The sequence below is a fragment of the Numenius arquata genome, chromosome 4 (genome assembly GCF_964106895.1).
Source record: "Numenius arquata chromosome 4, bNumArq3.hap1.1, whole genome shotgun sequence".
Classification (NCBI taxonomy): Eukaryota; Metazoa; Chordata; class Aves; order Charadriiformes; family Scolopacidae; genus Numenius; species Numenius arquata.
The window spans coordinates 11,300,789-11,313,981 of record NC_133579.1 but is presented as its reverse complement, the minus strand read 5'-3'; the positions used below and the strand labels follow the sequence as shown (position 1 = coordinate 11,313,981).

Below are 13,193 nucleotides of genomic sequence, written 5' to 3'. Positions count from 1 at the left end.
ATCAAATAAATTGAGTTTAAAATGGCTTTATATCAAGTTATGCAACACAGAAAATCGTTTTTCCTTTACAGTCGAGGAATTTATTCTCCAGGAACCGGCCACACTCTTCCCATCCCCCCATGAATCCTTTATACATTGCCAGGATAGACCTCCTCAGCTCCACGCTTCAATAAATTAAATAATAAAAACCTAGGTATAGAAAAGATGAAATTCTTTCATTAAAGACGTTGACATGTTTTTCCTTCAAAGCACATTTGAAAATACTTCTAAACAGGTGCACTGTTAAAAAGCAGGCTCTAACAAAGCACTATTTATATCATTCCGCATATGGAAAAGATCGTAAGTTTAATAATTTATTCCCACCTTCAGGTCTATGATTGACATCGGATATTCTACATCTCAAAACCCAGTTTGTGAACAAAATTAATGTCATTTATATGAAGTGAATTTAATATTACCTCCCCAGGCAGTTCATATGGTGATGAATTGGTTACCTGGTGTTATTAGCACAGCCTACAACACAATGCCCTTCCTCATTTACAAAGTCCAAACCAAACTTGGTTGTCAAGCACATTAAGCAAAACCGGACACTCAAATCAGATTTAAGTGACTATTTTAAGACATTCCTAGAAATAACACTTACTGAAAAAATGTCAAGTACATGATTTGGGCAATAAAATATATTGCATTGATCAAAGCTGGTTACACAAACAAGCTTAACCAACCATTGCAATAGAGGTCAGCGCATCCACTAATAAATTTCCAAACCCCATGACCATAAATTTAGTCCTAATTCAGAAATAGTATGCACAAACTAGAGTTAACTAAATTATGATTTAGTTAACAACCGAGTTTAATGTAATTAGATGAAGTTAGATACCTTTTCTCTTCTCAAAACTAGTGAACACAGCAGCAAGAAACAAATTCCATTCTTACAACTGAACAAATATGGAGAGGTAAAATACATATGGGAGGAGTGTGAATGTTTCAGACCGCAAAAAATATAGTATATTATTCACATAGTTAGAAAAAACCAAGCCAATTACAAAAACGTTTAACTGGTAAAAGTTTAATGTCAACTTACTTATAAAAATGAAAAAATATTTTAACATTCACCATACAATTGAGCAACCTGGCCCTACTGACTATCAGCTATAAGGAAGGCAGTTAAGGAAATGATGGTTGTGTCAAAACAAAGGCTAACTTCAGGCATGTATGCTGCTTTAAAAAAAAAAAAAAAAAAAAAACAAACCAAAAAACCCTCTCATTTGCAGGAAGCTAGATGCTTAGCCTAGTTTTTAAAGCTAATTACAAAATCCTCTTTCATACTGGTCCAGATGTCTTGACAATTTCTTCTTCTAACAGAACTGTCAAAAGAAAAGAATTTTTATGAGATCTTCATATAGCTTATTTCTAAATCTTTGCAAGAAGAAACAGAAATATGACACCATACTTAGGATATGGAAATTACTAGTTAAAGCATTTGCTTATATTATAACCATTCCTTCACTCAAGCATCTTTATACGGTCACTTTTGTAACCGTCACCTTACAGAAGGTTTTAAGGACAAATGAACTTTTCCAGGCCCCGCATCAAACAATTTCTAAGCTTTATAAATTATTTAGATATCTTGGGAGTATAGATTTGAACAATATTCAGTAATAAGATACGTAAAACAAAATGCATAACAGAACTTTTCTTATGCAGTAATCTTAGCATATGCTGTGCAACATGGTTCTGCAGAGCTGCAGCGTCCTTAACACAGAAACACCACGGAATGAGGGTATCATGCTTCATATTGTCTGCTATCGTATCGTAAGCTGTAAATTGTGCAGGCTTTCATTTCAGTGTTCCTCCACTTTATCAGACTACCAGTGCTCCTCAGAAGCTTTTATAATTGCCATCTCCTGAACTTAAAAAAAAATTAAATCAAGTTATCACTGCCCTACACTTATCCTGACACAAGAATATGGCAGCAGTCATCTCTTTATTTTATCCCCCCCTTCTTTTCGGAATAGCAAAAAAAAGGGGAAAGAAGCCAACAAAAGGGCTAAAAAAGCCTGTTTCACTCAAAGTCAAGATTAAAAACGGTGAAGAAAGGCAAAACACAGTGACTAACTTGCCACTACTTTGTATGTCAAAGCAGAATTGTAACCAAATGTCACAAGGACTAATTCCATGTCCCGACTTCTCTCCCCCTTTGCCATCGCTCTACATGTGTGATCTTACACCTTCAGTCAAAAAGCTATTTTGCAATATCAACGTGTGATACCATTAATGGGCTAAAAAATAACCAAAAAGTCAACAGAAACTCATTTGTAATTTACTGTAAACCAAAATTAAGCACAGAGACTGGACGTCTGCTACGAAATACGTTGAGTAGTCTCACCTTCCATCTGTTTCCACATTCATTACAGACAACAAACGTTGTCATGGGTTCATCAGCGCTGCGGGTTTGAACCTTCATCAAAGGCAAGGGCCAGAGCAGAAAACGAAAATTAGTATCTTCAACTTTTGTTAGTATGTGTTCAATGTAAAAGTTTAAAATCAAAGTTTACCATTGAGGAAACACACTTGCATAAAAATACAAGTTAACATTCCCTATCAATTGTTTTTTTGTCTGGACTATAAAGCGATCAAAGTTACGTTTTGACACATTTAGTAGCACTAAAATATCCATTTCAGCACAGAAACTGTGCACATATTTCCAGGAAAAAATTCTGCTGTAAAGCTACATGTTCAGTACAGCTTTACGTATTTACTGATGCAAAGGCTTAAAAATCTCATGATACAAAACCAGATTTCTACTTAAAACATCTGATATACAATATTAAATTATAAACTTTGCTGATCCTATGATCAAAGTTACATGCCCTGAAGCACTGCTAAACAAATTAAAGTCCTTTTTGCACATATCTCCTAATTAAAATAGAAAAGAGTTGTAGCAATGATTGTAAGTCAGGGTCTAGTATTAGTCAAATGGTAGATTATGTACATATTAAAAAAAAAAATATATTTTATATGTTTGTATCATTATTTTCTGCCATTTATTCCTTCTGTAAAGAAAAGTTTACACATATTAAAAACGGTAAATTAGCTCTCCTCCACATAAAACCATATTAATAAGATGTAATAAGCAGAATTAGCAAAAACTCAGCATTGCAAAGAAACTAACGTTTCAGGCTGTATAGATACTCAGCTTGGATTTACATACAATCTTTGGTAAATTGGTACATTAATATGACAAACATTCTTTATGTAAGCACGCCTAAGCAGATCAAACTATCTTCACGTATTTTATGATTTGTTAGCATTTTGCTAAAAGTTCATTTTGTGATTAAAACTTTTTTCCTCTGACAATAGGACTCTCATCTTTGAAAAAGGAAAGGAAGGGGTGTGAGTAACCCCGTACCTGGGTGTATGTACAGTTCTTCTTTTTGCACTTGCCACACGTAAACAGATCAGTTTGGGTACCTCCCGTTTTAGCCATCTGGTGCTCTCTGATAGCTTCTTTGGTCAGATTTTTGCGCATTTCTTTCAGCTCATCGCTTGCCATTTCCTGTTGGGGACAAAGAGCACACAGTTTACTAGAGAGTTTTAGTTTTAAAGAAGTTGTTACCACTGTGCGAGCCCATATCTTCTTTTATTAGGAATCCATGAACAACAAGACTAATTAAGGGTAAAGTAATTCTACACATTTTTTGATTTTACAAAACAAGGGGTATTTCACAGCACAAAATCCACAAAAAAAAAAAAATCAGTAAAAGTTACAATATTAAAAAGTTACAATATAAAATATTAAGCATTTCTATGCAAACACATTTCTGAAGTTCAGAAGTGTGACATAGAGATAAGGTAGAGGAAGACTTAAATGTTCCCCAGAGAGAAGGAAAAATGTCCTCACCCTAGGTTAGATCCTTGCATAATTATCTCACTGACCTACAGAAGGTTATAGGAAAAATTTGCACTATTTTGAGTACTTCCATATTTGTACAGAGAAATACAGTATAGCCATAATTCACCATGTTACCAGAAGTCATATACACTTAGTTTCAAAACACTGTCCAAGGAGCTCAGATCACCAATTTTCTTTTCCCTTTAAAACAGTGCTAGTGTGCAGATTCTCCACAACGTAATCAAGTGTGCACAGTAAAAAAAAAATGTTCCATTTTTCTTCAGCAAAGTTTTACTCCACATCCCATGTGGATGGTGGAATGCAAATCTTGCATTAATGCTCTTTCACTTTAGAAATAATCTTAACACTAAGGTGGTTTTTAGCCATTATAATTTTAATCCAAGACATTAATTAAAACAAAAAATGGGTACTGGACAACACAAAATGTATGTTTATGCATATGTACATACACATATGTAGAATGAACAAACTCAAAATACGCACTGAAGATACAATATACTTTTCTTTACACATTCCTTTATCAGTCTGTTTGCACATAAAGCTATGGAACACAAAAAAACCCCAACCACCAAACCTTTCCTTCAGAATAAAGTTAAACGTGATTTTCATTACTTGATTATAAATTTAATTTCTTTGTCTCCAACATACTCCTTTATACCTGATTTGAGGGGGAAGAATTCAACACAAACAAGCAGAACTACAAAACTGGAATCAGATGTTAACTGTGCTTTCATTTTTCTCTCCCACAAAACCTAACTTTTCATTTGACTTCCTAGATTTATTTGGATTTGTAAAGACAGTGAACATCTGAATGGGAATTTCTATTCAAGCGTCCAAAATGTTTTTTTAAAAAATATATATTTAATTTGATACAAAGGGCAATTCTCCTTGCTTCTTTCCCCTATCAATTATGGCTTTTTCTATTTATGGTGACGAGTTTCCTTCAAAATTATGTGAAGCATTCTGTCAAATCTGAGATAAGCTTTAAATGAACACTGAAAATGCCAACAGGAGAGGGACTGATCTTTAAAACCGCAGTGCTATACCTTGCATAGGGGTATAACAGTGGAGGTCAGCGTTTGAGAATAAATGGCAAGACAGACCAACGCTTAGGCAGAAAGAAAATGGGTAAGCAGCCTGGAGTCACCACCCAGATAGATTTACATCTTCCTGAACTTAAAAATTAGCACCAATACATCATGTGGCCTTCCAAAAATGAGAAAACATACCATGCTTCAGGAAATTTGCACGTGACAGCTTAACTGCCTTCTGACTTTGAGACAAAATCCGGTATTTAGGAACCATTAACAGACACCACTTTCATTCCCTCTGCCCCAACACACCCCTGTCTAATTCAGACTGTGCAAGCCACAAACACGCCACAGTCCCTCAGATGTGTGGGCAGCTTACGTAAATTATTTTTATGGCTAATAAATACAGGTCAGGACGTAAAACCAATAGGGCAATAGTTCAAGACCTCTGCTTTACTCACCTCTGCTGTCATTTTGGCAAACTTGTCAGGAGGAATGTTCCCACATAACACATTTTTCCTTAGGTTAGGATTCTTCGCATCCTTGAGATTTGCTATCCTACTCCGTACCCTATTTTTGTATTTCATATCAGTGTTTTTCAATTCTTGAAAAATAGGTGCTTTAGATTTAAGGAACAAAACATTAACAAGTAAAACAGAGCACTAGTAAGGATTCATTTTGGGGGGCAACTTTTCTAAAGTAATGTATTTCGTTGTTGACTGAGTCCTTCCCCCCACCCCAAACCTAATCAACAGTTACTTTTCTGTTCAACACAGCAGACTTCACATCCTTCTAAAGCCTAATCATAGTTTAGCACATGGCCAGTGAAAAATGAATTTTTGGATAAAAAGTTGAAATTGTGAGAAGTCACCCATAAATTTATGTCCAGTTCCTTGACCTCATCCTGAGGATTAATTGGTTTCTAAACCAAATATTCAAACACTGGCAGGCAGTTCACTAACAGAATTTTAAAACAGGTCTGCAACACAAACAGGAAATTCCTTAAGAGGAAGGGTGGCTGACTGTAATTATCAAAGGACATCATGAAGCTTAGACTATTTCTATGCTTAAGAATACCCCCCCCTCCAAGAACCTCTAAAATAAAAAGAAGCCCAGACCTCTGCTCTGTAACTATTCAAACATTGCCAACAGAACAACCCTTTTGAAAATGGCAAATTCATTTGGAGATAAACTTGTAGAAGATAAAGACATTAGAAAAATATTACAATTGTTAACAATAAAAGATTTTAAAATAACATGGAAGAGCCCAGCATTTTATGTCAGAATGCTTCAGTAAGATATAATGTTGCTGCCACAAGGGAAACATACTGAACTGAAAAAAAACCCACACACACTCACCTACACACATTCCTACATGCTTTAAGGCAAATCATTTAGGCTGTGCTGGTTGTTTAAACACCACACTTCTGCACTGATGCGTTGAACACAGTTTGTTATTTTTGCTTTAAATGAAATTTTAAAAGATTCAATATACAGATAGAGCTAATTATTTTTAACATTATTAATGCTTTTTAAAAACAGTCTTGTTCTAGAGTGGATAGATGTACAATAAAGGATATCTTCTTCAATCTGAGAACCCAGCTCTTCCTCATCAGCACCAATAGCAATGTAGTCATCTGAGGAAAACAAATATTAAAATATTAGCAACCTGACAATCTCATCAGTGTTCTACATCCCTGACAGCCCATTCGAAACTCTGAAACTCAGCAAATTATGAAACAACTGCAGTGAATTTTCCTTTTGTAGAGAAAGTTTAATTTACTGTATACTTATCCTTTCAAGACTTTGCTAACATTACTTGGAAGAACAAAAATAAGTGAAACGAAGAGCAACAGAAGTTTAAAAATAGTAAAACAACCCCAACTTTTTCAACAAAACCAAAAATTCCAACATCTTGTTGCAAACACAAGTACTAAAAAAAACCTCTGCCATACAGAAATATTTTAAACATTATAATAGGTTTGGCAACTATTCATCCCCACAGCTTATCTGCGTGTAGAACAGACTATTGTGAAAAGAAAAGATTTTGAATCGTGTTTCATCAATTCTTTCAGTCCACACAATAGAAGCATAAGTAATTAATGTTTTGTAAGCATGCAAGAGAAAGATCTCATTAGAAACATAGTAATTAAATAACAAACAATATTATTAGATATTTTTAAAAAATGCAAAGCAGAGATGTGTCACAAAACATGTAAATTAGAAGAAATAAACCATAGCAATCTTGAGGACAATGCAACACTTCTAAGCTACCTTGGAAAGGGCAGCTGTCTTTATGAATAAGGGTGTCGGTCAGAAACAGTCAACAACTACCTTAAAGCATTTTAGGTCAAATTAGACCCATTATGTGTTTTCTTCCTTCTCATTTTAACGTGAGTGTACTTCAATGAGTAACCCAAACATTTCTCCTTCATGCAGAAGGCCATTAAACCAGAAAATATCATTTTTTGAGACTGGCATTCAATCTATGGATGATCAGTTTATACGTGCTGTAGCAAGTAACATAGGCAAAAGAGTTCTTGGAAAACTAGCTAAAATTAAGACTACATAGAATTATGAATAGTAAGATGCTATATGCAACTTTCTGGTCACAAATTATTTTAAAAGTCTATGAACTGCATATCCAAAGGACCACAAATTCACGGTCTTTAGTCAGTTTTGATTACTGTCTGTATCTGAATTTAGTTGAATTAAAAGAAAGAATAGAAGAATGAAGAGGGTAAAAATGGATGATTGAAAAGTCTGCTTACACTGGGCCAGGTGACACTAAGCTAAGAACAGAGGAACAGGAGCTGGGTTGTAAATTCTGGTAGAAGAGAAGGACCCATAAGAAAAAATTCATATCATTCTGAGGAGTCCAACTTTTCATTTGCTCCTTATCTAGTGTATCATTCCATTTGTTGGTTTAAAGACACCCAAGTGCACAAGGGGGAAAAAGGCAAAAAACCCCACCCAAACAGTTGAGGAATTTACAGACGCCTCAAGCATGAAGATAGAGCAATGCAAGACTTGCAGTGAGTGAAACTCTTATTGCAATGAAACTTCAAGATTAAATCAAACCAGCAAAGGCAGGCTTCAAAACCCAAAATCTGAAGGCCCCGAGGAACTGTGTAAGAAAGGCATGTATATAGTAGCACTCTCAGGGAGAGATAAGACAAAAAAATAGCAGCTTCTACAAAAAGATTTAAGTGAGGCATTAAGGAGGCAATCCTAAAAAGAAGTTCCACCGTAGGCAAGGTGTCAGATGAACAGAAGCCACAAAATGTCCCATATCATCAACAACAAAAAATGTATTTCAATTCCCATGCTGTCAAGGTTACTCATTACTTGCAACTTGGGTGAAGTGGCCTGTGGGTACATACACACAAACGCACATAAACGGGTTTTTTTTCTACCCCATGGGGCAGGAGAAAAACAGAATGGGAAGGGCTGAAATAGAGAAGAAGGAAATAGTTAAACTTGAAAATCTAGTCTCCAAAGCTCACCTCCTGTTCTGAGAGCTGCAGAGAGCATTTCTCTACACTTCACTCGTACAGAATCCGAAGTGCTTGGAGCCCGGGGAAAAGAAGGGATGAAAGAATTTGAGGGAGTGTTACCCTCCTCCTTCCTGCTGCTGGAATTGCTACTTGAACTGCTAAAGAAAGGCAAATTAAAAGAAAATTAATATTAATATTTTTCCCCCTCTTCAAATAATTTTGTTCCAGGGCAAAACACAGGTCTTTTCCTAAATCCGTTTGGTGGTATCCAAAAAAAACAAAAAAACAAAAAACACAGGCCACTTCTTTAAAGCTACTTACAGCTCCATAGAGTCAATACAATTTTAAAAGTGTCTTTAGAATATTCACCACGGTATTCCACACAATAGACACAGCAGGTATTTCATTCCATTATATGGCATGTAAGTTTCAATTCTCAGTTCTCTACATTAACGTAAAATCCCCTCTGCTACTGAACTTTACTTTAAAAAAACTGAAGGTACATCACACTAACATTTCGTCTGCTTACTGCACCGAAGTGGTACCATGGTCACAATCAAGTAATTAGTGTGGCTTTGCAAACTGTAAGCCAAAAAGTTTTCAGCTTGCACCAGGACAAATGGTTAGAGGTTAAATTTCAATCTGAAAATGGCTGCTGGAAACAGATTCACTAAAACCAGAAATGTAGAGAAGAAATGGGCTTGCAAATACTATTTTGGAAATGTTCTTCAGCTCCTATAGCTGAAGGAGCTCCATCATTAACACGATGGAGGCTGAAGGAGCTCCATCATTAACATGGACTCATTTTTCTGCTAACATATAGAATCATATAAACAAAGAATGGTTGGAGTTGGAAGGGACCTTAAAGATCATCCAGTTCCAAACCCCCTGCCATGGGCAGGGACACCTCCCACTAGAGCAGGCTGCTCAAAGCCCCATCCAGCCTGGCCTTGAACACCTCCAGCGATAGGGCATCCACAGTTTCTCTGGGCAACCTGTTCCAGTGCCTCACCACCCTCACAGCAAAGAATTTCCTCCTAATATCTAATCTAAATCTCCCCTCTTCCAATTTAAAACCATTACCCCTCGTACTATCGCTCCACTCCCTGATAGAGATCCTCCCCAATATTTTTGTGTTTACCAAAAAAAGTACAAAATGAGATTGTTTATTAAAATGTAAAAGCTAAAAGCCAAAAGTGGTATTCTAAACCTCTAACATATGCAGTTACCAGAAAGCTGTGACTGAAAGTTGTTTTACAGTTCTCAAAGCTCAGTGCTCGTATTGAGAGAGGAAGGAGTATTTGACAGGTAAGAGAGATGCAATAAACAATAACTATTCTGACCTGCAGCTTTTTAATGGCAGCAGCAGGAGGATTTACCCCCCTAGTAACACACCGCTTCTTGGACAATTCTATATATTTCAGAAAAGAATGTGGAAGCTGTCTCTACTATGACAAAATTGGATCAAATAGTTTAATGTTAATTTATACTGAATGAGGTTATTTGTACAGTCATGAAGAATCAAGCACCTTTCTTCCCTTGCTTCAGGACTGTTTTGTGAGGAAGATGCAGGCTCCTTTTTCTTTTCTTCAGAATCTTTATCAGTTGAAGGTCCATCTGGAAATACAAAACACGAGAAACTCTCTTTTACCCAGAAATAGCAACCAGTGGCAAAAGATCTTTGATGATTTCTCCTGCACCGGTTGGAAATGCTCGCAGCTCCCACTCTCTGCTTTGACCTTCTCTTGCAGTACAGCCTTCCACTCCCCAACACCCTCCCCAACGCAGCAAATGGAAAATGTGACAACACTTCAGATCCTTCAAGTCAAGTCCAGCATCTGCTTAAACCGACAGTGAAGACAAGATGAAAATGTAGACTTTTATGATTTATTTTTGCCAGCTCTCCTGCATGAGGTAGACAGCAACTTCTTAAACTACTGCATCAAGTCGCTGGAGTTGCCTTCCACGTTTTAAATATCAGTTCCTGCTAAATACACATCATTCTTTTTAATTATATTCACAAGATTTCTACCAAAGGACTGAACCAAATGAAACTATAGTGTGAAAGCTACCACGGTTGCCAAAAAATACAAAGATCATTTTCATATGCTTTTGAAGGAGTTTTTCAGACACACAAACAGTATTTTCTGCGATAGCTCTTAAATTATTTGCCTTAGTGTCTATAAATATTTGAATTTTCCTTTCCCATATAGGCCATGTTTAATGATGATTTTATAAAGAATAAAAATGAAAGCCTTTATTAGAAAGGGCAAACGCAACCTTTAACTTTAGCTTAGTGAGAACACATCCAACCTTCTATTGTAAAGAAGAATTCAGAGTGGCTAAAACGAGCTCCTGCTTTGATTTGCTCTATAGAAAGCCAGACTCTCCGCTGCCTACAGAGAAAGCCTAGCGAGATTGGCATCACTCACTGACACATTTTGCGAATTCCTCTCTCTCTAAGCCCTTATAAAGCTGCCATTACACTTCTAAATCCACAGACATATATTGCAAACTTTAAAAAGAACTAAAAACAGATCAAGAAAAGGAGGGAAATCTGATAATGCTCAGTCTTTCCCATGAAATGCCCTGAACTAGGTGTCTAAATCCTTGTTTAAGCATTGAACAGTATCCTCATTTCCAGAAGAGCCCCATTCCCACCTTTCTATGGGGAACTTGGTAGGATGGAACACATGTGAATGTGCACATTCAAATAAAAATGATATATAATGGTATGTAATGATATAATATTAAAAAATATTCCAAATATGCATGTAATCTTATTTAGCCTCATCATTTTTTAAGTACATGATCATTTTTGTCAGAGGCTTTAAGACAGACTGATAGATCAAACAGGTACGTTAGGGTACAGCTCAGGTTCTACCAAGCAGCGTAGCTGCCTTAGAGCTCTGCTTCAGCACATTTACCTCCATATTTTTTTCTGGCACACAAGTTGTCAAAATCAGAGCTGATGTAGGTATCTCCTGCTTATTTTGCATCAAATACACCACTATGGTATAGCTGGCACCTGGTTTTAGTTGATCAAACACTTCCATTTAGCCCAGCACCATTTCATCAGAGAAGGCAAGCACCTGAGAACATCTGCCATTACCCCAATTGCAAGCGCACCTCGAACTTCAGCAGCTGAGACAACTGGACCATCTTCAGGCAAACGTGTCTTCAAAACTACAATTTCTTTAATCACTTTGAGGAGAGTTTAAAGACTTTTGTTTAATCCAGTTTCAGAAATCTTAAAATAAAGTTAACAATATTCTCTGTTTGCCAAAATATTCTCCTATTTAAGTCATTCGCTCTTACGGATCATAAGTTGGAAAGCACCAAGGAGAGGAGATCCAGTGTCAAGCAGTATTTATTCTTAAACTCACAATTAATAAGGATTTCTTATTTTATGAAAATACTGTATTGACAAAAGAACAGAATGCAATTAACAGCCTGCTAGACACCATTTCAACTATCCTCTGAAACTAAAACTCCCTACTAATTAACTTATTCTACATTCAACAGCCAGACTCTTAAGGCAAAGGGAAAGTGACAGCTAATGAGAACTACAACCAACCACAGAAATTCTAACGAAGTAAGATGAAAAAATGGCCCTTCTATGAAAGATATTTTAAAAATCCAATGAGCAAGTGACTCACATCAGGAAGTCTATAAAACTATATATATATATAATATATAATACAAGTTGCTTTAAAGAGGCACAATTACTTTTTCAACTTTGTACAGCTATTAAAACTTGCCAAAACTTTTTTTTTTCCCAGAAACAAACTGAAATTATCATCAATTTTAGGACTGAAAACTGTAACTTCAGAGTTTTAGTTACTGCAGCTTCAGAAGGCCATAGAAAAATCTTTAAGATTATTTTTTAAGTAAGATAAGTTAATTTATATTAATGCCGCTTTAAAATACAAAGAACAAGCTAGTAACATGAATTGACTATTAGCCATTGGAATAAGTCTACCAAATTCTGACTACTGCATTGCAGTTTCTATCTGGGACTTGCAATTAATTTGAAAGATACTTTTACCTTTGTCAGTGAAATAATCTCTCCAGGGTAAAACATGACATGACAGTGTTCTCTGTTACCAGAACAAAATTTTTAATCTAATAATATATAGTTAGAGATCACATAATTAATCTGAATGTTAGAAGCCCTTAATAGCTTCATTGTAGATTCTTCTAATTATAAATTATATTATACACGAACTCAAGACATTTGCTAGTAGTGAGAAGAAAAAAAATTAGATGTTATAAATTTGTAAGTTTAACTTTAAATGACAAATCTTTTTAAAGAAAGAATTTTTCAGGAATGTTAATGAAAGATAGCTAGTTATTCCCTGGAAGCACACGAGAATTTAATTTAGTGGGTTATCTTATATTACTGATTCAGTATCACCACCAAAACTTGGAAAGTTTTCTGAGTATTCAGTTTAAATAAATTAAAGGAAAAAGATATGAGAACAAGTAAGAAATGGTATAGCCATTAATTTTACAATGACCCTCATATTTAATAATTCTTCAGGCCCCATTTTCCAGACTCTGCCCAAAATAATCTTGAGATGCACAAGCAGCTACACTTGTCAGCAATTCCTCTGCCAGATGTAGTAAGACATGAAGGTAAGATCAGAGAAACTTCTTCCTAGTAGTAGCGTAGGGAGGAATAATATCTAGAATTTATAAATAAATAACAAAATTATCAACTGCCATTTTAAAAAGATATTTTTTATC

General features: G+C 35.6%; 1 protein-coding gene across 2 annotated transcripts in view; it reads right to left on the bottom strand.

Moving 5' to 3' along the window:
- Positions 1-668: 668 nt before the first annotated feature.
- Positions 669-13,193, bottom strand: part of TCEA1 (transcription elongation factor A1) — a 28,814-nt gene continuing 16,289 nt past the window's right edge. Inside the window, exons 4-10 of one of the 2 annotated variants that reach the window (XM_074146514.1) lie at positions 9,974-10,061; positions 8,454-8,602; positions 6,528-6,584; positions 5,409-5,563; positions 3,413-3,559; positions 2,390-2,461; positions 669-1,367 (exon numbers count right to left, since the gene is read on the bottom strand). In XM_074146514.1, coding sequence (XP_074002615.1) covers positions 1,359-1,367; positions 2,390-2,461; positions 3,413-3,559; positions 5,409-5,563; positions 6,528-6,584; positions 8,454-8,602; positions 9,974-10,061 — 677 coding nt within the window. In that variant the 3' untranslated portion in view covers positions 669-1,358. The remainder of the gene's footprint in view (positions 1,368-2,389; positions 2,462-3,412; positions 3,560-5,408; positions 5,564-6,527; positions 6,585-8,453; positions 8,603-9,973; positions 10,062-13,193) is intronic. The other variant, XM_074146515.1, reaches the window with a different exon arrangement.